General features: G+C 39.5%; 1 protein-coding gene across 2 annotated transcripts in view; it reads right to left on the bottom strand.

Moving 5' to 3' along the window:
• MYLK (myosin light chain kinase) overlaps positions 1 to 23,552 on the bottom strand; it is a 218,269-nt gene that overhangs the window by 97,286 nt on the left and 97,431 nt on the right. The window contains exons 7-12 of one of the 2 annotated variants that reach the window (XM_065671419.1): positions 22,264 to 22,429; positions 19,421 to 19,457; positions 15,744 to 16,318; positions 14,581 to 14,784; positions 13,313 to 13,447; positions 7,455 to 7,607 (exon numbers count right to left, since the gene is read on the bottom strand). In XM_065671419.1, the coding sequence (XP_065527491.1) occupies positions 7,455 to 7,607; positions 13,313 to 13,447; positions 14,581 to 14,784; positions 15,744 to 16,318; positions 19,421 to 19,457; positions 22,264 to 22,429 (1,270 nt within the window). The remainder of the gene's footprint in view (positions 1 to 7,454; positions 7,608 to 13,312; positions 13,448 to 14,580; positions 14,785 to 15,743; positions 16,319 to 19,420; positions 19,458 to 22,263; positions 22,430 to 23,552) is intronic. The other variant, XM_065671420.1, reaches the window with a different exon arrangement.

Here is a 23,552-nt window from a genome sequence, read left to right as displayed (position 1 = left end):
CACCAGGTCATCAGCATTTTAACCTCTGTTTTGTCTGCTCTAGCTTGTTCTTCAATCCACAGCATTTGAAAGAGATGCCACCTCAGAAATCCCACTCTCAGAGGGCTGGCTACACCAGTTAGACTCATGATTTGGGAGAAAGTCAGAATAGAACAGGCTGTTTCAGCCGGCAGGGACTTACAGTGATCATCTAATCCAGCTGCCTGACCAATTCAGGACTGACCAGAAGTATCATCTAATCCAGCTGCCTGACCAATTCAGGACTGACCAGAAGTTAAAGCATGTTCTTAAGAGCATTGTCCAAATGCCTCTTAAACACTGACAGGCTTGGGGCATCAACCACCTCTAGGAAACTTGTTCCAGTGTTTAACCACCCTCTTGCTAAAGAAATTCTTCCTAATGTCCAGCCTAAACCTCCACCAGGCACAGCTCTGAACTATTCCCATGCATCCTATCAGTGAATATCAGGGAGAAGGGATCAGCACCTTCCTCTGCACTTAGTCGTAAAAAATCTCCATGTAGAGAGCATGGGTCAGAGATACAAAGTAGCCAGCTGAGTTCACAGCGGATCATTTTGCAGTCAGCTGGCCAACCAGTGACAGCCTTACTGGAATGTTTTGGAGCAGAAGTGGTGCTTGCATTTGCCTTCAGAACTCTCTGCCTTATTAATGACTACCTCTGCTATTTGCATCAAGTAATCGCGCTTTTGTCACTACCACTGGCAGCAACTACACAGAAGGTCTGAGCACATACACCTGCTAAATGCATGTTTAAAGCAGCTCAGTTGGCCCACAGCTAACACACTCACCAGCATTAGATACTAGTCTGACATGGAGAACTGCGAAAAAGGTGCTTCATTTTATGATAGATCAAGCCAGGTTAGCTTTGCAGTGAAAATGTGCATAGTGCTGAGGAGAATTTCACCTTCACATGTACATTCTCCATGTTTTGTGTGGCTGCCCAAGTATAATTTGACTTAATTGCAGTGTATCATGATGTATAGAGATACTACTTCCATTAGGAAATGAACTGGGCTGTGCATGAACTGAAATGCAACGGCAGCACAATAGGAATGGGCAATCACATAAAGCGCAAGTGTTTGCTGAGGATGCCCCTGATATAAAAAGTTACAGCTCCTACAGTCCTTCCTTCCTTCCTCTGGCAAATCCACATTGGCAACAGAATAGTTGCCTGTGGTAATATGAAAATAGTTCTGCTCACTCTGTTGAGGAAGTCATCAAAAGGATGCTGTACTAAGCATGCTGTTAAGGAACTCCTCAAATCAGACAAATAAGACTCAGTTTGAGAGCAAGGATACATTTGAAGTTAGACTAGTAAAAAGAAAAAAGAAAAAAAGAAAAAAAACCCATCAATATTGTGTTTCTGGGTAAAGTTGGTGTCAAAACGGAAATGTAAAGCAAGACGTGTTTCACATTGATGTCCAGAAAAGATACAGTATTTCTAGCATGGCATTGTTTGTGGTCAATCATCTCTTCTTGATGAATTTACATTAAAAATATCTCAAAATAAGACATTATCCTGAACCCACCCCTCCTCCTCAAAAAAAACCCACCCCAAAAGACCTTCCCACCCCCCCCAAAACTGGTAAATTCCAGCATGGGGACCCTGGGCTTTTCTTATCAGCTTTGTTTTCAGTTTGGTTGGCCATACTAACCTAAGCACTCTATGCTGCAACCCAGTTAGATGCTTGATCAACACTCTGAAGTTTTTAAGACTAATCTGAAGAAACAAAAAACACTGTCAACATGTCTGCTCCTAAATTCAAGAGAAATTAATAGAAAGAAACAAAACTCACACTAAGAGAAGTGCTAATTACCTTTTTAAAAAAGCGAAAAAAGTAGACACAGGTATATCCTTAGGGTCTGTCTTATGGCCTCTAAAATTTTAATTCTAACATTGGGAAACAACTTGCTTAAAAAAGTATGTCACCCTTTGATTTGTAGTTTGAAGTCAAACATCAATCCCACAGGTACTTTACCATTTGTGGCTCTTGCTCTGCCTAAGTATGGGGCACTAGAGATGAAAAGCTTAGATGTTAAAACAGGACACTTCTAGTACTTAGCCACTTTACCTGTGATGTGGGGTTTTAATTGTTGCATAATCATTCTACTGACTAAATTCCTCTTTTCTGGTAAATCCATCTGATATATCATTAGATTGATGTATCATCATAACTGATGGCACACAAATGACTAAAATGTCCATTTGCCCTTTATCATTTGTTTCACAATATTTGCACACCAGGGCTGGGCTTTGATAAATTCAAGTTAACCTAGTAGTCATGGGAAAGAACATCAGTGAAGCTAGCTTGGAAGTCAATTCACAGAAGTCACATAAGCTGGAAGAATTCATAACTACATGAGAAAACGAATTCAGACAGAAATGATATTTAGTGACAGAAACCAAGTCAATTTTCCTGCAGGAAAACAAATGCTACATCTGACTCTCAGATGCTTTGGGACCAATTTTCAGCGATTAATTCTAGTTAGGGCTTCCTCCCATCCTCCAGCATGCCTACCTCAAACCCACCTGCACAACAGTCATTTCTGGAGAGTTTTATAAATTTAGCTAATCCTATGAGATAGCTTGATGGCTGACGGTTTGAGTTCCCATTAGCTAATCCACATCAGCTGCTCTTGGAAACATTCTTTGGGGTAACATCATGCCCATGCTTTCAAAATTACTCAGGCATATATTAACAATTTTTATATGTATTTTGATGACTTCCACTTTTCGGCTGAAACTACAGAGCATTATAGAATTCAGCAATCCAAGCTCGGACAGTTTGCCCCTTGGCCAACGCAGGGCCATTCCGAAGGCTATTACAATAACCATCTGGTTTCTGTCATTCTGGTACCTCTGTTCATGACATTTGATTGCTTCACAGTTGAGAAGACCATAGGATGTAAGATGGAGGGGTTTTTTTCTTTCTTTTCTTTTGAAATTAAACATGTCTTTTTTCTGTCAGCATCTCATTTAATTTCTGTGTCATTCTGCAAGCACTCATCTCTCATTTGAACCCAAAATTGGTTCCCCTTTGACTGGAAAAGATTTATATCAAGAAGCTGTCTTTAGAGAACATAATTTATATTGATGGCACAAATCCGGTATCATTAAAAGCTCCCACGCATGTTTTGCTTTTGCCCTTCATTTTGGGTCTGTAGTGGCATTGTGGTTCATGTTTGGTGCTGAGGTGCTGAAAGAAGACAATTTCTTTTTTAAAAAAAGAACCTTAGTCTTACAAACTGTTAGCGACCCATAGGGAGTGCTCTGAACTAAGAACTTTGGGACATTACGGAAAGCACTGGAACAGAGTTTCTTTGATGCTCATGACAGATTACCTCTAACCTTTCAACACCATAATAAAAAAACCCCTCCCTTTCATTTAATGCTCTGAAGCCAATTCTTACATAGCCAAGAGGTTCCACCAGGTTACTGGTTCGAAATGCCATTTGGACATTTGAAAAGGATAGACTTGTATATTTTGGAAAGTCTTCTATAGTCCTTTCTATTTATGTAATGCTTGAAATACAGCAAGATGCTTTCAAATAAATAGTGACTTTTAAAAGCTGTTGCAAATATTTAATCACTGTAGGGAAGTAAGACATCATACTTCATGTACCTTAGGCAGAAATATATATATCAGAGAAACAAAGCTGTAACCTCTCAATTAAGTCTTGAAAGAGAGGTTGCTTATTGCAGAGATAACCTTCTTTGAAAGATTAAGGGAGGTCAGTCTGAGATAGAAAGAAAAACAACACACAACCTAAAGACAGCATCTCTCATGACTGGAAGAAAAGACTCCTACCTGAAAGCCTTTCTTCCACCTGGTTATATTTTATGGTCCCACACACACCAGAAGGAAGAGTGACAGGAGCAAAAAGAACTGGTTTTCCAGAAAGCATCTTCCTTCACTGCTCTGATAAACTGGTTACAGCAGGGACTCTGACAGGCTTTCAGGTGACTCTAATCTGCTCGTCCAATGATCAATGAGTGCCTACAGTAATCGGATTGTAAGGAATACAGGCTTCCCAACATAGACACTTATGCTGGGGTGGCTGCACTAAAACAAAAAAAAAAGAAGTGTGAACAGAAAGTAGCGGATGGGAGAAAGGGGAACAGATGTGAAGTCAGGAAAGTGCACTGCTGGCAGGGAGGGAGAAATGAGGTCAAAAGACAATGAACCGGAGTAGCAGTATTAGTTGAATAGTAGTTGCTCACCAAGGGAGGCAGTATTAGGCCTCTGTTCAAAAAAGCAGTGAAGACATTTGTTAAGCTGGATTTTCAAAGAAGTACTGCTCATTCTCTGTAGTTCATCTCTACCTGTATGTCATCTGTAAGATACTGCTGTCACAGGAAGGTAGCTGTGAGGATTCAATTTAGTCTACTTAGTCTTTTACAAGCCAAATTTAGCTTCACCTTGATTAACTTAAGATTCTCCATGGACTACCTAATGGTTCCATCGCCATTTACGCAGCTATCAGATCATTTAAGTGATCTGAAGATACTATTTTCTTGTCACAAAAAAAAAAAAACCAGAAGACTGTTTATTTTGATTTTTTTTTAATATCATTGCATTTCTTATGCCCCGTCCCATATGAAGTGTAGGACTTTTTTTGACACAGTGCCAAAAACCTCCTACAAACAGCTAAGTACCTTCAGTGTTTTTCATGTAAACCGAAGGAAGGACTGAGGTTGCTCAATGCTAGGCAGAATTAATAACAAGGAAGCAAAAGACAACCATAAATTAATCCGAGACAGATGGGTCAGAAGGAATGCTATGCCCAGTAAGCCTAGCTAGTACGCAGGGCCCAATGCAAAGAGTACTGAAAGTATTTGAAAAAATCCCCCTCCTTGTGTTTAGCAGGACTTGGAACAGTAGTCCTTTATGAGGCAAAGAGCCTTTAAAATGTTGTTTCCTACAATAATCCCACAAAAGGAAATTTCCCTTGACAAAAACAAAGCAACAAATCTTCTAAAGGGCAAAGAATGCACAAAAGATAATCAGAAAACATTACATGTGGGCAGATAGCACCTGTAATCTACTAGCAGGTTTAAGTATCATCTTGTACTATAATTCATAACATGTGGCTTATGTTATGATCATGGTTTTTTTTCTTTGAACAGTTTCTCACTGTCTTGCTGCCAGGATATATGGGCCTTTTCTGAGTTATCTGTGAGCTTGATTTAATTCAGAAAGTGGAGCTTTTTGCCTTTAAAAATAAAATTGAGTTTTGCTGTTAAGACAGACAATTTACCTAATGTAAAGTTTCCCCAGTGATCACAGCAGAGATGCCCCTCCGTGAGACACTTTCTGTGTTCGAATAGCAAAGCCAAAAATGACAATATGAAGTGAAATGTTGACCCAGACAGACTGAGAGATGTGTCCAAGGACCACAGTAACAAGTTAAGGAAAAGCTGGCACTAGTCTGATCCTGATGATGTGCTAAGAACATCCATTCCGTCTTAAATACAAATCACTTTTCACATAAAAAAGGAAAATGTTTCTCTAGCAATGAATGAACAAACTGAGCACTGCATGAAACCTGAAAACCTTAAATAATCTTGGAGGCAAAAAAGGAACTGCAGAGAGATGGGTTACAATTCAGAATCAGATTTTACAAACTTTGTTCCAAACATCAATGTCTGGTCAAGAGAGGATTTTGAAGCTTTCTCTTTTCCAGCACATATATTGTTTTTCTGCTGTAATCTGTGTTCAGAAGCTGAGCTTTTAGAGAAGCCTTAGCAGCATCTTTCAGAGACTCAGAAAACTTTAATGCAATAAGCATTTGCATTATTGGTCTGATGGAAAAGATGTATGAATAGAGAAGAAATTTGGGAATCATGAAGGCAAATCCATATTGATCTGAGTCTTGAAGAAAGTTACTGCAATCCTCATGGCAACAGGGATATAATGAGTTTTAGGGAGGAAGTGGAGGGGACAGTTAAAGCTGCAAAAACGAACACATGATTTTACAACTGGTCACACATGCTCTTAATTCTGTTTTTGTTCTTCCCTGCACACTCCGTAACTCCCAAAAAATAGAATGGGATGCAAAAGAAAGGAACTAACTAAGCTATGCAGCTTCCTAGCTCCAGACTAGCTAAAGTACAGGAGGAACCCAACTCACAACAGCCACTACATAGCCTTAAATAGCTCAGCAGAGTACAGAAACCCCGGGAAAGACTAGGTCACCACTGCTCCCACGTTAACATTGTGTGTCAACCCTAAAATAACTCAGAAATTGCTAGTAAGAGAGGGGCTGTCTTTTTGGTTTCTGTGTCCCAGTGAAGAATCCCTTGAGGTGGAGTGTTCTCAATTGGCCCTTAGCTAATTCAGATGAAATGCTTCAGCAAAATTATAAATGACAGCTTTGAGAACAGATTAGTTTCAGGCTTATTTTAAATCAATGTTTTCAAACTTTATGCCTTTTTTTTTTCAGAGGGGGAAGAGGAGAGCAATGAAAGTATGACTTCATTTCCAATTTGGTAATTAAGAAATTAACTCATAGGTTTACCAGAACTGCTTTGTTTTCACTTTAAGCTCATCCAGGGTTTTAAGTGGATTCATACAGACAGAATAAGGGCAGGCATATCACTCAAGTGCTGCAGACAAACAGCACAGAACATTGGCAAATTAAGACAATCTTGGGATCCCAAGTATCAGGGTGTGTTTCTCATGAAGCTGCATGTGTAAATTTGGGGCAGATATTATTTGGTCATAGACAAATAGAATAGTTCCCTTGGCAGCTGTCACCCAGCACTCTGTTGGACAGGCAGTGCCAAACTATTATAACTCCAGGAAAAAAATCATTTGCAGATGTCAAATACCAAATACAGGCTGCATTGCAGAGAGAGGGGGAGTCTGAGGGAGGGTGACTGTAGAAGGAGGGAACCGATCATCTCCAGGCTATAACGAAATGCCTGTATAAGCTGATGCCAGGTGAGATTTTTAAGAATGAAGACCATAACACTGATTGATACTACCTCACTCTTCAATCTATCTGTGGGATTCTGCCACCTCTTGTCTTCACTGCGATCTCTGGTATTCTAGACTGTGTTTGTTCAGATCCTAGTGCAGAATTACGGCTTTCATGGACTTACTTATCTTTGAGCAGTGACATCCTTTCCTACAATGGAATACCTCTTCCAAAACTTAACCTTATTGCGCTGTACCACACTAAACCCTTCTTGGTAAGGTCCGAGCATTAATACCATTTTCTGAAAGATGCATATCACTTCTCATTTCACAGTACTAACACATTTAAGTTGCAGACACCTCCAAGGGAAGAAAAGGTACCCAGCTGACAACAGAAAAAACTTAGAATCCTCTTATAATCACCTTTTCTAAAGATCAAAGACTAAAAAAAAAAAAAAAAAGAAATATTGTGGCTGATATCTTTGCAGTAATAACAACAGGCTGAGATATTCACCTTTGACTGTGACCTGAGCGCTGCAAGATGCCTGTCCTGTGTTGTTTTCAGCCAGACAGGTATAAATGCCATCATCTTCTGGTAGGGCATCTTGGACAGTCAATTTTGCAACTCCATCTTCAAAAGTGGAATGGGCATACTGAATTGGCTGGTCTGAAGACAGAAAGGAAGAGAATTGTCTTAATACGTTAGACATATTTCAAAAGCACTCCACTGAAATCTGTGTGTCTAACACCAGCTAGTATATCAAAGTGCAGAGCCAAATCCCGCTCTCTGGTACATGGCCACTGCTCTCTAGTGACCACAAATAGCAGCATTCCAAGCACAAAGCAGAATATGATCATCAGAAAAATTTTGCCATTAGGTTCACTGGGTGCTAGCTTGAGTAGCAGCAAGAGGAGAAAGTTTTAGCTTTGTATTTTGAATAGATTCCCCTTCAGGTGGATAAGAAATGTCTAGCGTGTTTGTTTCAGAAATTGTATCCATCTTATACTTGGCCTGAAACTAGATATTAGCACTTGAATTTGTCCATTAAATAGTTCTTAGTGGAATACATTCCAAGAGAGACAGCAAAATCCACAATGGAGTCAAAAGGCTGATAGGCTGATTTACACAAGCAGTCAATCTATGCTACAGTACTTACAGTCTGATAACAGACAGATACACCCTGATCAATGGTGACATGACTATTAAAGAAGTTCATTTTAAGAAACTGGTTCCTTGAACTGCTTTGGAACAGGCTTAAAGGCTAGTGTAGATGATTAAAGTTGCCTTGCTATTCTTTCAGGAACTGTCTTCAATCTCAACCTTACTTTCTGAAATGCTTCTTCAATCTGCTTTCCCAATATTAAATAGTTTCCACTACTGGCTCATCATTGGTTGCTCTCCCAGTGTATGCAACGCTTAAGAAGGCCTGCTATCTGTGCATAAACACCATGCTGGAAAAAAGAAATTAAGGTCATCTAAAAGAAGAAGGTGAAACTGCAGAGAAATTGTGCAGGACTGAATCAAGGACATCTGCCACTTGGGAAATCTTGGTCAAAAGAAAAGATCAAAATTTTGTTTCATTTACAAAATCATTTTAAAGGATTAGGACAAAAGCTCTATGGTTTCTAAGAACCAGCTTTGCACTATGACTAGGATAAATTAAATGATGGGACTGATTTTTCTCATATCCTAGATTTTAAACACTGGGAAACTCAGAAGGCAGTCACTATCTATGCACTATCTATCTGCATACAAAGTTTCATTCTGAAATATAAATGTGACAAAATCAGCATTATCCAATACATTAAAAAATACAATTGATGTTATTTTTCCTTTATTTAAAGTTCATCTGTTTGTTAAAATAGCAAATTTTCTACCACATGAAAAACTGGACTAATTGAGTGTCCAGAAGACTCCAATTTCAAGATAAACGCTCTCCACCTTCTTCACAGGTCATATACTGTTATGACTGGTTCCTTTGAGCTCCCTTTCACTCAGTTACACACAGCCTGTTGTAACTATTAGGTCTAATGACATATTTTTTAGTTGTGGGAATTACATTACATTAAAATATATACACGTAGAGCTAAAGCAGACAAAGCTTTCTGTAAGAGGACATGGGGCAATGGACTGCTTTCCTGGTTTGACTGTAGAGTATAGAACCTGATAGGGAGCCTGTCTGGGATTCTGACATTGAAATTACTGATGGTGCCTAATGATGCTGTGATGATAACCATATCAGAAATATACTCAGAATAAAAGTTGTATCATCAAAACCAGAATGATGCCTTTTTATTTCTGTTTTAAATAAGAAAATGAATAGGCTAAGTGTTCTGTGTGGAAAAAGAAAAGCGATCTCCTTCACTGTGTCTGCAAATTTTGTCAGGGCATCCTATTTTTCCCTCCAGCTCCCAATAAAACTGTGACTATTTTTTTAGCACTACTAACAGAATAGTGAATTCACAGAATAGCCTTTTCATGAGACCTCAGAAAACAAATATATCAGCCTTGAGCAATAACCTGCAGCAAGATTCTAAGTTATGCCCATTATACTTTTATTTTGATCTAATAAAAACAACTCTCACGGTAGTGAAATGTTCCCTTCTCCAGAGGCAGAACAGTCAAATGCCCATGACAGCTTGGCAGCAGGAACAATAACAAAAAATACCTTTCTGCTGCTATGTTATTCCAGAAGAAAGGAAACTTTCCCCTGGCCCATTTATTAAAAGCTCTCTGGGCAGATCAGAAAGCTATCCTAAAACCAAACACAATTCAGAGAATTGTTATGTTAAAGTCATGGTCATACTTTTTAAACTCAGCAGAAAGAGGTTCAATTCAACTCAGGAAAAAAAAAAAAAAACAAAACAAACCCACACAAAGAAAGAGATATGAAAAGAAAGATATTCAAAATACAGTCATATAGGCCTTATTCCTGCAATTTAAAAAGAAGTTACCCAGAAAGTAATTAAAGAAGCTAAAGTAAACTGGAGTTAAATGTTGAAGTATTGCCACAGAAAGCATGTATAACTTGTTGATAAGGCTTTGGTGAGGCCACAACTAAAATACAATAAGTTTACTTTCAAGGAATTTGCTGGTAAATCGGTGAAAATTCAGAAAGTTAAAATAAAAGGCTGACTGAGAGCAACAGGACAAACAAACCATCTTGGAAAAGTTGGAAAAAAGGTTTAAATCATTAAAATAGACAAAAAGTATAAGAAAGAAACTGAAGATGGTAGAGCTGCAAAGAAGAAATAAAATTCATAGTTCAATTAGGTAGCTCTTATTTGTGCAGTGTCTTTGAATATGAATAAAACTACTCATCCTCACGGATGTTATTTTCTGTCTTGGTTGACCTGAAAGAGAGGTCAATCTATATAATGGCTTGGAAGATGTTTTAAATTTACATGCAGTCACAGCTGGTAAAAATTCTCGGCATTTAAAGTAGTACTTGCTTGTAACATTGTACAATAAGCTACTGCAAGTCTTTTAGTTTTCAGACAGGGCGGATCCTCGGAGATTGTGGGAAGGCAGACTGGACAACATACTGTTTGTAGCAAGTGCTGGCTAGCCAAGGGGCGAGACTGATCAGCTTTTTTTCTGGGGTTTTTTTTGTTTCTCAAAACAGCCCTCTGTTCATGTTTCATATGATTCGATAACTTGGTCCTTGCATTTGTTATTTCACTGGGAAATAGATATCTTTATCACTATTCCTTAAAAAAAAAAAAAAAAAATCTGATTTGTTACCATTGTCATGCTTGGAAAACAATTTGCATTTGACATTCTCTTTTGAACTTTACATATCCTGTCCAGCATGATTTTTATTTCTGTGGAGTTTTGCAAACTGCTATATTTTGAACAGTAGAGTGATTGCTCTTAGCAAATTGTTTTTTTTCAATGCCATAGCTTATCAGTTGTGAAAGTAAAAAGCTTTGTGTTCCAAACATGGACTGCAGATTGTGACACACCTTTTTAAGACAAAATTTCTCTTCCTGCCTCAAATTATGTACTGTGAATATACTGCTTTCTTCATATTGCCAGTTGATGAAAGACTCACTCCATCATGCAATTTTGCCAAAAGCATTGTTATGTCTACTTGGAGAAATATTTCAGGACCAGAAACACAACTTTCTCTTTTATTTGGCAATGGATATAAATATGAGAAGTTTGTAGTATCTAGCTATCTGGTAGACAGGAAGGAAATGTTTGCATTCAAAGGAATATTACAATAGCCAGTTTGATCCTTAGGTAAAATAATAACCCTAGGAGTGTACTTGGAATAATCAGCATTAAATAACTGTTTATAATGCATTCGAGTTTGTATCAAAATGGTATATAAACAGTTATGTATCACAATCAGATGCAAGACAGAAAAGCATTAAATTAAAGTGGTATGGTTTAGGAGTTTGAAATAAAAGCAGTGTGTTTATTTCTTTAGAGTAGTATATGATGTCCCTAATCTTTATTATAGTTTCTTATGCTTCTGTTAAACTCATCACTGCCTTTTGATTTAAGAGCAGAGTTAATGCACTGCCTTTCACATACAGAACCCTAATGGTTGGAAATCCAGCTTATCTGAAAAAAAAACCAAACACCCCCCCCAAATAAAACCCAACCAAAACCAACCCAACAAACAAACCACCCGCTTTTACCTCCTTGTGATATTGATCCAACTACAATTAGAAGCTTAGATACAGTATAAACATGGCTATACCTGAATAGGGGCAGACTCATTTGAGACTAACGAGAAGAAACGTCAATGCAGAACAAACATGCTAGAAAAAGGTAAGGGGCACAGTGCTTACCCGAGGACTACATGCTGCTTATTGATCTGTAAGGTGACACTGTATCTATGCCTGATGAACTGTAATACAGTCGTTTGAGACAGACAACTGAGTATAACTACATAATTCAATAACTAAGGGAACCCTCTTCCAGGGTATCCTCTGTGAGCAGGGGATACCCTTGGAACATGCAGATGAAACAACTGACCCTATGGGTCGGACTTGCTCCTTCTGGGCAGCAAGACACAATTTTTGCATAGCAAAACAGTGATTCTCCTCATGTCTGCAAAGGAGAAACTGCAGAGTAGCCTTCAGAGAGAAAAACAAATTACTTCCAATGGGAGAGTGTCAGAGCCTTTACTCACATGTTTCATGTTGTAAATAAATCAGTGGCCTTTCTATTCTAGACATGGGACTATTGGGAAGGGGAACAGACCAGGCTGTGGGAACATACCAATCTCAAGGTCACAGTTCATTTGCCCTGGCACCTTTTTCAATTATTCCATTTACTCTGAATAGCTAAAGAAAATCAGAGATCATGTACAAATAATTAAGTTCAAAGCAATCCTGAAAGAAACATATTTATGGCAAAGCACGGTATTCTTTGTCTTCAAATCACACAGACACAAAGACAGATAGCCTGGGAGAGTCCATGAAAAAATCAATTGCACTTCAGGAGTAACAGCAGTGATCACAGGTTAAGCTGAATAAATCTGTCTGGTGTTTAAGACATACAGCTTTAAATAGAAAAAGTCCTCAGTCAAAGCATGTAGTCCATGGATCTCTGAAATAATTTGAAATCTAAGCAGAATGCTGATAATTGGCCCAGAGGAGGGACTGTTAAGGAAACCTGCATGTTCAGTTGTGTAAAACAGGACAGGGTAGGACATTATGCGGCTTGATAAAAGTAAAACATATTTTCTTTATCTTTTTTCTTTTTTCTTTTTTTCTTTTCTTTTTGTCAGCTTTGGGCAAGTTTTAAATCTTAAGAAACATCTTCCTAGTAGACAGGCAACCAGAAAAACTGAGATTTTAAGATCCTAGGGACATAGCTGCTAATACCAATGACCTGCCCAGCTAATGGAAGGATGGAATTGGGTATGAATTTCCTTCCTGCCATAAAGAGTGATATACTGCACTTATTTTGCTTAGAACTTTTTATCCCTACAGGATCATGATGCCAACCCGTTACTCTTAAAGCCGAAGCTAGTGCCAAAGGAGTGGGGGTAGCACAGGACTCAGCATGCAGTAGCAGCGCAGGCTTTTCTGCAACGGGTTGGAGAGCTGCGTTTAACAAAACCCAGAGACCCAGCCAATCTCAGTCGTACAATCTCGTCACCAGAGTCCCCTGCTGGACTTCCTGGAAAACTGCAGCAAGGCAGGAACCTGCTCAAAAACCCCACTTTTCGATCATATTATTTGCATATAAACTGAGTTTCTTCCAATATTCTCGTGCATTATACTACGGTGATTTAGAGTGCTTTTTGCAGTACTCACAGCCTTGCTATGTGCCGATAAGAGTGACATTTCAGGCTCTGGAAGGAAGTTAAGTGCGTGCATGCAAGTATTGCAGACCAGGGGATTCCTTACCATTGAGAAGCCATGTGATCTGAGGCACAGGTACGCCTCCTACACAGCACTGCAGCACGAAGTCTTGCCCTTCACTCACAGTGCATCCTTTCAAGACACTGGAAAAGCATGGAGCAAACTCTTGAACTTTAGGACCTTTAAAACCAAAATGAAAACAGTTCCTTTAACCCAAATTGACAAAATTATCTTTACCGCTTAGTGACTAAGTATGCTTAGGTGACTTAACTGGGCTAACCGTGGTGAAGTGCTTTGTTGAGGAATAGAAATCATTCTAACCAATAGACCGTGTTAGCAAATTAGAAATCTTTCTAAGCAATGGAAGGGGCTCTTCTATAATCTACAAGGAAGGCATTGCCAGCCATCAGCAAGTATCTTAAGTGGTCATTTTCTATGCCAGAATCCACCATTTGCAGCCAATCACTAGACGTGCAGGCAACATATTACCAGAGAGCTCAGTGTGAAGAACAGAAAGGATAATTCCTCTCTCCTCTTGTATGTCTTCTCACAGTCCCTCTCCCAAAATTCCCTTGGCTGGCAGTGAAATAGGGTGGCTTAAGGATGCAGTTTACAGGTCTCTCATGGGACAGAGAGAAAATATCTTGGGTATTGTGGTTTAACCTCAGGCACAGCAAATGGAAAAACACTGCAAAAACATGATCATAGCTCCAGGACAAAACCTAAAGCCAGGTGTAAAGGTTAGAATTGAAGACAAGATTTGCTAAGAGGCAAACAAATCCTTCAACCAAACCAATAAGACAGCGACTTCAAGATCAAAATAATTTGTCTCTGGGAGGTGTGTTAAATTTAACAGAATGCAATTCTCGTTCTTTCACTTTTCTTCTTTCCCCCTTTACTGCAAGGATTGGTTTGTGCCTGCAAAATGCTTCAGGTACACAGTGTCCTATAGAAATGCTAAGCAACTCCAAAAGAACTAAATGCAGAAAACTAACAATCAAAACTTTGGCAACCTGTGTTAAATACAGGCATTAATAGAAAGCCTCGGTGGAGAACAGACCTCCCTGTGTACAAAGCATTCCATGAGATGGTTTTATCTATAAAACCAACAAAACCAAAAGGTCAGAAGGGAAACCAATGCAGAAAATGGCTTGCCAGCTATTACACACCACATTATTCACAGAGCTAAGTGTCACAATTAACCTGCATTGAGAAGTCGTAATAGAAATTACGTAGTCACCAGCACCTGACAGTTTAGAAAAGCCCAGCTACAGTTTTCAAAGTGCTGATGGGCTTACAGAGAGTTTACTTACTTCTGACAGTTAACAACCAGCTGGTGGAAGTCTGGCCTTTGGGGCTGAAAGCTGTACAACTGTACGATCCACTGTCCCCCAAACAGGCTTTCTTTAGCCATAGGCAATGAATTCCATCTTCTTCATATATTTGGACATTTTGTCCAGCTTTAATAGTTTCACCCTCTTTGAACCACTCCACATCTGGTTTTGGTTTCCCTGAAACTAGACAATCAGGTATTCGAATTTTTAGGAACAGGTATTCCCCTTTATGTAATTCCATTGTTTGCTTTAGTACAAATCAGGTATGATTTACACAAACATAATTATACAACGTTAATGAGCAAATGAAACACAGAACTTTCTTTAAAAAATGGTTTGACATTTCCAATTTTCAAAAACCTGTAGGCCAGTCCATCTTTTAAAATAACAAGTAATTGATAACTTGAAAAAAACCTAGCACTTCTATCTGAAAGTAGTTCCTCTGAAAGTCACAGACAAATAGATGTGATGAAATATTAGAACAGAAAGAAATTTCTCCCCATTCCTTCCTACCCTGCTAAACCAGTTTGTCTGACCACCTAGCAGAACTTTACAATCGATCGTATCTGCCACTGAGGCTGTTTATTCTGTGACTATTCAGCCTGGAGAAGAGAAAGCTGAAGGGGGATCTCATCAGTGTATATAAATATCTGAAGGCAGGGTGTAAAGAAGATGGAGCCAGGCTCTTTTCAGTGGTGTCCACTAATAGGACTGTAGGCACTGAATACAAACTGAAGACAGGAGATTCTATCTAAAAATATACACTTTTTTACTGTGAAGGTTATTAAGCAGTGGCACGGGCTGCCCAGAGAGGCTGTGGAGTCTCCCTCCCTTAAGATATCAAAAACCACCTTGACATAAACCTACTTTAGGTGATGTTGCCCTAAAACTACCTCCTAGAAAGAGTGGCATTGATTACATCTGGTGAAATGCCAGGTGAAAGAAGGGATGGACACTATGGCATGGAACAATTTGAAAATTTCGTTGAGAAGAGTATTGTGGAATTAGCACGAGGCTCTGATTTTATTTCCAAAATGCTTTAAGAGGACAACTTGCAATGAAGGAGGAATTGCTTCCCCACCTCCGCATAGAGAATAGGAACCTGATTAATCCCACAGATCTGATAACTTTCACCCCTTTACCTCTGCTCTTGAATTTAATCTCCTGGCCTTCTGATGCTTCCAGGCTTTGTGGACGGCTCACAAACTGAGGGGGTGTTCCCAGAGGCTCCCTCTTCTCCTCCATTACAGCTTTCCATGCTCCAGATCTGTTTTCTGCTTCTCTACTCCTTGGACTGACTTGCCCTGTTGGAGGCGGAGTTTGTTGAGCTGACATCAGGGGCTGCATAGCCCTTTTCCTGTCTTCACCCTGTCTGATGAAAGTGGCCTGGGGTTCTGCCTTTAGTTCTGGTTGCAGTTTGACAGCCTGTAGTGTGATGGTGCTTGAAGTTTTCTGCAAAACCTGAGATCCATTTCTTCCTTCTTTAGGTTCTTGAGAAGATACTGTATTGGCTTCTTGGTGCTGTCCCTGCCTACTGTCTTTGGCTTCTCTAGCAATGTAAAAGGTCTCTTTCTTCACTGCCACCCTGTCTTTGGTTTCAACCATGAGTTCAGTGCTGCTGGATTTCAGCTCTTTAGCAATCCCATTGCTAGTTGCCTGTTTGAATTCTGAATTTTCAGCAGCTTTAACAGCAAGTGTTGTTTGTTTTGATGGCATGCTGGAGGAAAATAATAAGTTTATGGTATAACACTGTATAAAGACTAATTATTATTATCAGCAATAATATGATAAGTTTACAGATATAACACTGTATAAAGACTAACTAAAACATCAGCAGTGACATAAATGCACAAGCCCTTAGCAAGAAGGTGAACTAATTAGCCTTTAGTTTCCTTTGCAGAGATTGAGAACACAGGTGAAAGAGGTGAAGTGAAAAGCTCCGTAAAATGCGATCAGCACTTAGATACTCTCTCAGCTGAGGAGTTTCTGGGTATAAATCCACTGCTCAGGTTTGTACATGTTTTGTGAGTCAGACGCTAACCTTGCATACGCTGCTTTAGATAGGTAGTAACTATCGAGACCCTGGAATAACTATGACGTAACAATACTTAATGCTTTAATAAATTGAGGCCATGTATAATTATAGCTCAAAATGCTACATAAAAAAGCTCCCTACAGGGAAATTAAAATGTAAATTGTGCAATTGTTGTGGATTCAGCAGTAGCAGTCATTTTTCTGCTTCTTCGTAGCTGGTGCAGTGCTGTGGTTTTGACTTTCAGCTTGGGAACAACACTGGTAACACCGACGGTTTCAGTTGTTGCTCAGTAATGTTTACTCTGGCCAAGGACTTTCTCAGTCTCATGCTCTGCCAGGGAGGAGGGGAAGTCGGGAAGAAGCAGAGACAGGACACCTGACACAAACTAGCTGAAGAGGTATTCCATACCACAGCACGTCATGCCCAGTATATAAACTGGGGTGAGCTACCCAGAAGGGCTAGGTCGCTGCTCAGGTTGGGCTGGGTATTGGTCGGCGGGTGGTGAGCAGTTTTATTCTGTTCCCTTGTTATTTCCTTTATCATTATTAGTGGTAACAGTAGTGGTTTGTGTTATACCTTAGTTACTTGACTGCTCTTATCTCAGCCTGTGGGAGTTACATTCTTTCAATTCTCCTCCCTGTCCCTTTGGGAGCAGGGGGAAGAAGGTGAGGGGTAGTGAGCGAGCAGCTGTGTGGTTCTGAGTTACCGGCTAGACTTAAACCATGACAGTTCTTTGTGGCACCCAGATTGGGGCACAGAGGGTTGAGATAAAAACAGATCTGACTAGAGTGTGTCTAATCGTAGTTGTCACAAGCATTCATTATTTTGGAGTAATAGTCACTGGTCACAATGCTGATTTATTGGCTCTCAAAGTTGTTGCTCTTGATCTCAGAGTTTCAGCATGTCGTACCTTACATCTGGTATTTGCTGTTTTAGTGTTTATTGGCTGGAGGGCCTGAGCTAAGGTTCTTGTTTCACTGTGCTTTATGGTAATTACTTGTAATACAATAGACTTATTGATCATGAAACTAGTCTGGCTTGTGTTCCTAGCGTGGTCATCACCTCTGTACTTTGGGAGGTATACAATAGAAGTGTTTAGCAATTACACATCTTTTTTCCCTCCTTGGGTGGTCAACCTATGAAGAAGACATTCCCTTACCTTCCCAGGCCCACCCCCACCAGACTATTTACAGCAACATTTGAGAGTTCTGAAGGTTTTGAATGACTTTTGAATATCCTTGAGACCTGCCTGCTGATTGTGATGGGGATCACCACGTTGGCACACATAGAGAATGTGTTTTACCCATGATCATTTCATCTGATCTCGAAATAGTCGTGTTTGGGTCTTGTCAAGGGTTAGACGATGATACAGGAGGACCAAGAGATTTTCCCCAAGGCTGGACAGTCATCAGTGGCAGGGTGTGTGGGATAATATGGGCAAGTATCTAGGCCAGGGAGCCCCTCCAGTGCTTTGGAACTTCACCACTGAACAAGTGCAAAATCCAGAAAAATTAGTAAAATGCTTAAATGAGGTGTGTTATCATTCTGGTCATACCAGAGAGGGACAAATCACGGCAATGTGCTGGGGCTTGGCCTATGTTTACAGAGACAGATAGTTCAACATTATCCAGCACTTTCAAAGGGAAAAAGATGTCTCTGGATCTGATGTCAAAGCAACAGACAATGCAGCTACTCCAACTTCAAGTATAGCAGCTACACCAACCCCAGTGACAAGTGCAGCAGCTAAACCATGACAGCAGTGAATTTACTCTTTTTAATTATGGTGTCTTGTAATTTAGGTGATTGCAGAAGAGGGCTGATCAGGAAACATGACTGAAAACCAGAGGAGGAAGAGTGTGTGCTGTCAGAAAAAAAAAAAAAAAAAATCAATTCACTGGACATAACATCAGCTATGGTTTTATTAGGAAGAGTTTCTTGGAATTATGATGGATCTGCTGCTCTGTACTTTAGGGACACAGGAATAACTGATTAATTGTGGATTTTAATCTAAGTTTCCCTCATTGAAGTTGACTACCCTGACCATTAAGCTATTACCTGTAGAGCACTGTGTCTGTCTCACATTTCCAAAGCATTACTGCAAGGCAGAACTGGAACATATTTGAAAAATGGGAAGTAATTTCTCGCCCAGCTCTGTTTTGCAATATTTAGTCCCATTAACTTATTCTCTCAGGAGATTCAGAGCATTTATTGTGGTCCTTTCTTCAGCCCCAGTTAAATGCACTAGAGAAATAATGCCTGAGGGATTTGCAGCTACAACTGTAAGATTTTTACGTTTTACAAAATACCTCATTTTTTATAAATTTTGTTTGTATATTCAGACACCTGCAAAGACCATGGCCATACCATGTGTTGCTTAAGATAGCAAAGAACAATCAGCTCACTACTGACAAAGTGCTTGCCATTTTTGACTCCAAAAATGAACTTTGACCAATTTGTGCAGAATATGATTTTTCCTCACATAGTTTTCATTCAGGTTGTTTGGCTACATGAGAACAGTGAACCTAAGCCATCAAAATTTTGCTTTCCTGAACCAGACCAGAATTCTGTGTTGCCACCAGTTCTACCAGCTAATTTCGTAGGAGTCTATCAGGACAGCTGGTTTTGGCAGTAAGAAAGAGTCTCATTCCAAGTAAACATTTTATAACTTCCAAATAAAGACTGACCCCAAAATATTTATCACTGTGAGGAAGGCTCATGCAGTAAATGCCAAAATTAGTGCACTGCAATTAAATATTCTTAGAAAGTATTCCTGTTAAAACATACCATGGTTGCTGAGCATATGTGTCAGTCTTATCTGGACCTGAAATAAAGAAAGAAGCAAAACCAGGTAACTTATATATGCAATACTGTACAGAATTCCACAAATTTGAAAGATTTTAAGCAAAGAATACAGTTAAGAACGTTCACTCTTCATATTTTCAATACACTGAATTTGCAATTGACTATCACATCTGAAATTTGGTATGGACAACAGCAAGCTGCTCAGCTGAAGCCCAAAGAGGTCTTGGTCCATTCTGAGACTTTGCTGAGTTGAGTTCACGAGTCCTTTGAGAACTAAAGGTTTTGGAGCCTCAGAGGCTTCTTGTTGGGGAAGAGAAGTAAGGAAGAGATTCCAACTTGGAGGCAGCTCATCAAATCTTATGAGAACTCCACAGAGCTTGTAGAAGTGGAGAAAAACAAACCATTAGTACTACACCTGAGTATGCCCACAGTGAAACAGCAGCTGTCCTCTGGCTAAAACACAAAATCAAATTAACAGCAGTAAAATTTCCCAAAACCAGAGCTCACCTGTAAACTCTTACCAACTTTGCTGCATAGAAAGTACTGTCATCTTTAACATGAATAACACAAAAGCTAATGTATCACATTTCTTCACTTTGCATCACCACTAGGAAATCTGGAAAGATGGCTCAGCTATACTGATTTGCCAAAGTACATCATCAGCTGCATCAATATAACTCAGCACATATTTGCCCACAGTCGGTCATTTAGTTCATATGTATGTAATTCTCTATGCATTCTCCAAATGCTTGACGGTATTTGTTTCTCTTGGGGACAGCATGAAATAAATAGTTGGGAGGAGAAAAATACCACTCCAGATCAAGTATCAACAACATCTCTCCGTTTTTCCCTAGTTAACACTACAGAATGCAACTTGTTTCCTCCTGGTCAGATCAAAGTTGCATCTAAACTGTTGTCAACTGTGAGACTAGAAACTACAGTAGAAAGATGTGTAATAATGAATTTGCAAGATAACCAATCTTGCAAGTCATCAAGAAATACTCTATAAACACGTTTTCATAGTCTTTGCCTCCAGGAAAAGACAAAAACATGTGATGGATGGTACCCTGATTTCCACTGTGTTTTGCAAGCAAAAGTCCACATCTAAATGCTTGGACTTGCCACACCATCCATAGTGACCAAAAGAATCTATTTATACACACACAAAAGTTGCTGTGAGAGAGGGAAATGACCCACTGACCTCACTTCAATAAACTTGTCAATAAAGAGTAACAGAAATTCTTTATGTAAAAAAAAGCTGAGAAGAGACTGAATAAATGCAAAAAGAAGAAACTGAATAACTACTGGTTGCAGACAAGACAATACCATGCTACCTTGTCAATTAGAAGAATAGTTTCCTCCTCCCTTTCCACTTTCCACTGCGGGAACTTGGGGAAAAAAAATGCAGCTTTTGGAACATGAGTACCTATGTATGAGATTGCATGGATTTTAAACAAAAGGCAGTAATTCTGAGCCACTTGATTGTCTGTTAGCATCTTGCAGTGACTCCTATGACCTGATATATTGATAATGAAAGAATTAGGTATTATACATTGTGGCTAGGTAAGTGGAATCATCCGATTAGTCAAGTACATTGCAAGAGAGTGCCCTTTTTACTGACCTGTACTAATCTAAGAAAGAATGCCTGCATTATTCGGAGATGTGGTCAGCATCTGAAGCAAGCATATACCACAACTGACTTTGTGACCCCAGTTCTGCATCACCTCTCGAGGCAGATGTACCCATTGCACAACAGAAAGCTCACCACTTCAGAGAGAGCAAGTAAGGATCAAGTTTCATGTAAAAAAAAGGCTTATTGAACAAAATGGCCCTTTCTATAAAACATGAGTAGAATAGGCAACGTGTAGAAGCTCCCTCTAAAATGGCTTCATCAGATTGGAATTTACAAATAAGAAGTACAGCTTTAAGTGGTAAAGGCTAGTTGTGGTTCTGAAGATCCCAAATGTAAATTCTCTTTTTATTTTTATTCTTGGTATCTTACAGAGTGACAACATTGATGTGAACCTAGAAATCTTGCATTAAAAAATTCTCTGCTGGGTGCCCATGTAAACCTCTAATCTTATGACTGCAGCTGAAGCCAGCAGCTGTTGGTTTAATCATTTAATTGGGTCCAATGACTGCTTACCCATTGACTGATGAAATTCCTTTTTAGGGAGGTTGCTGAAGGCTGTGTGGTTTTGAGGCTGATGCAAAGGGCATCGTAAGAAGCACCAAACTGCAAAATGAACTGTATATGGTAATGTGTATATGGAATAGAACATCCTAAATTATTTATGCAGACATTTATTTCCTTTATGGGCAGTGAAATAGGCAGGGTTGGGAGTTGCGAATCCTGAATTTTAATCTTATTAAGCTGTTTTTTCTCTCTTACAGTTTAGAATTATGTTCCTTTGCTTTACTGGTTCTACAAATACAGATACAATTTTGTTGCCCAAAAGGAAGCTGGTATAAATGTGCATCTGGTGTTGGTACTCAGCAAATACAAAATTAATTACTGATTATAATGACAAGTGCAAGGTTTCCACATGCCGAAATTAAAATCTATGTTAAAAACACATTAAGGTCAACATCACAGTAAAAGTGAAAAGCTGATTTTAAAGAAAGCTGTTCCAAAGCATTTGGATAGCATATTCCCCACTGAACCAACACAGTGTTTTCAGCAGTAGCACACTCCTAGCTGTCACAGTATCGTTTCATGGAGACAGAGATAACAGGAAAAACTGAAAGCTTATACACAGCCAAAGATATTTTAAAGGAATGTCTGTGGTTTACTTGTTTTCTTTCCTGTAAACTCTTTGCTGTACCTTGAACGGTGAGCTCTGCAGACACAGATGCCTTCCCAGCGCTGTTTACCACTGTGCACGTGTAAATTCCTGAATCAGTAAGCTGAGCATTTTGGATTTCCAGGAACTGGATGCCTGTTTTCTCAAACATGTTGAAACGCTCATTTTGCTGCAACTGAGTATCACCCTGCAAATGTCACAAGACACCATGAGACAGATAGCTTTTGTAAGAGAAAGGGAGCAAAAAATTCTGCTGGTAAAACATCAAGTCAAAATGCCTTTCTTCTATCTTTTAGCCAAATCCCTTCTATGAATAATAATCAGATGGTGCAAACAAAAAACTGTGCCTAAAATTTCTGTAATTCATATCTGTAGAAGGTTGTTTTTTCATGCATTTTGCCACCCAATGATTTCAGTTTCATTTTGGCTTTTCATTATCTACTATATCCATATTCCTAGAAAAAATTCTTTGCACCATATATGGGCTCAAACCAGTTTTTCATGTTTGCTTCAGGAAATCAAACCACACTTTTAAGTAAAAAATCCCAAGCTGGGGAATAGTTCTCTGTCCCTCAATAGCTCCTTTCTGCTATATCACTTCAGGAACTCAAAAGAATTCTGCATCAGAATTCTGCATAAAGGCCCTCTTCAGTGGCCAGGTGAGGGTGGCAGAAGGCACTAGGCACAGAGAGGCATTGCTGTTCTTTTGCATTGCCACACAGGGGTTAAACCAAAAGGTATGGCTTTGGGGCAACAAGAAATGCTTATAGTGTGTGCTTGCAGCCCAGAAAGCCAAATGTATCCTGGGCTGCATCAAAAGGAGCATGACCAGCAGGTCAAAGGAGGTGATCCTGCATGGAGACCTCATAGCAGCCTTCCAGTATCTGAAGGGAGCCTGTAAGGATGCTGGGGAGGGACTCTTCATTAGGGACTGTAGTGACAGGACAAGGGGTAATGGGTTCAAACTTAATCAGGGGGAGTTTAGACTGGACATAAGGAAGAAGTTCTTTCCTGTTAGGGTGGTGAGGCACTGGAATGGGTTGCCCAAGGAAGTTGTGAATGCTCCACCCCTGGCAGTGTTGAAGGCCAGGTTGGATGGAGACTTGGGTGACATGGTTTAGTGTGAGGTGTCCCTGCCCATGGCAGGGGGTTGGAACTAGATGATCTGAAGGTCCTTTCCAACCTTAACTGTTCTATGATTCTATGATAGTTCTATGCTCTCTATTACATAGATAAGACAATCAGAACAACAATTTTTGCCTTTAAATTCTACAAAATAGTTGACCAAGGCTTCATTTGTGAGCAAATCA

This window comes from Lathamus discolor, chromosome 3, assembly GCF_037157495.1.
Source record: "Lathamus discolor isolate bLatDis1 chromosome 3, bLatDis1.hap1, whole genome shotgun sequence".
NCBI lineage: Eukaryota > Metazoa > Chordata > Aves > Psittaciformes > Psittacidae > Lathamus > Lathamus discolor.
The sequence above is the reverse complement of the archived record's forward strand: the minus strand, read 5'-3'. Positions and strand labels throughout refer to the sequence as shown.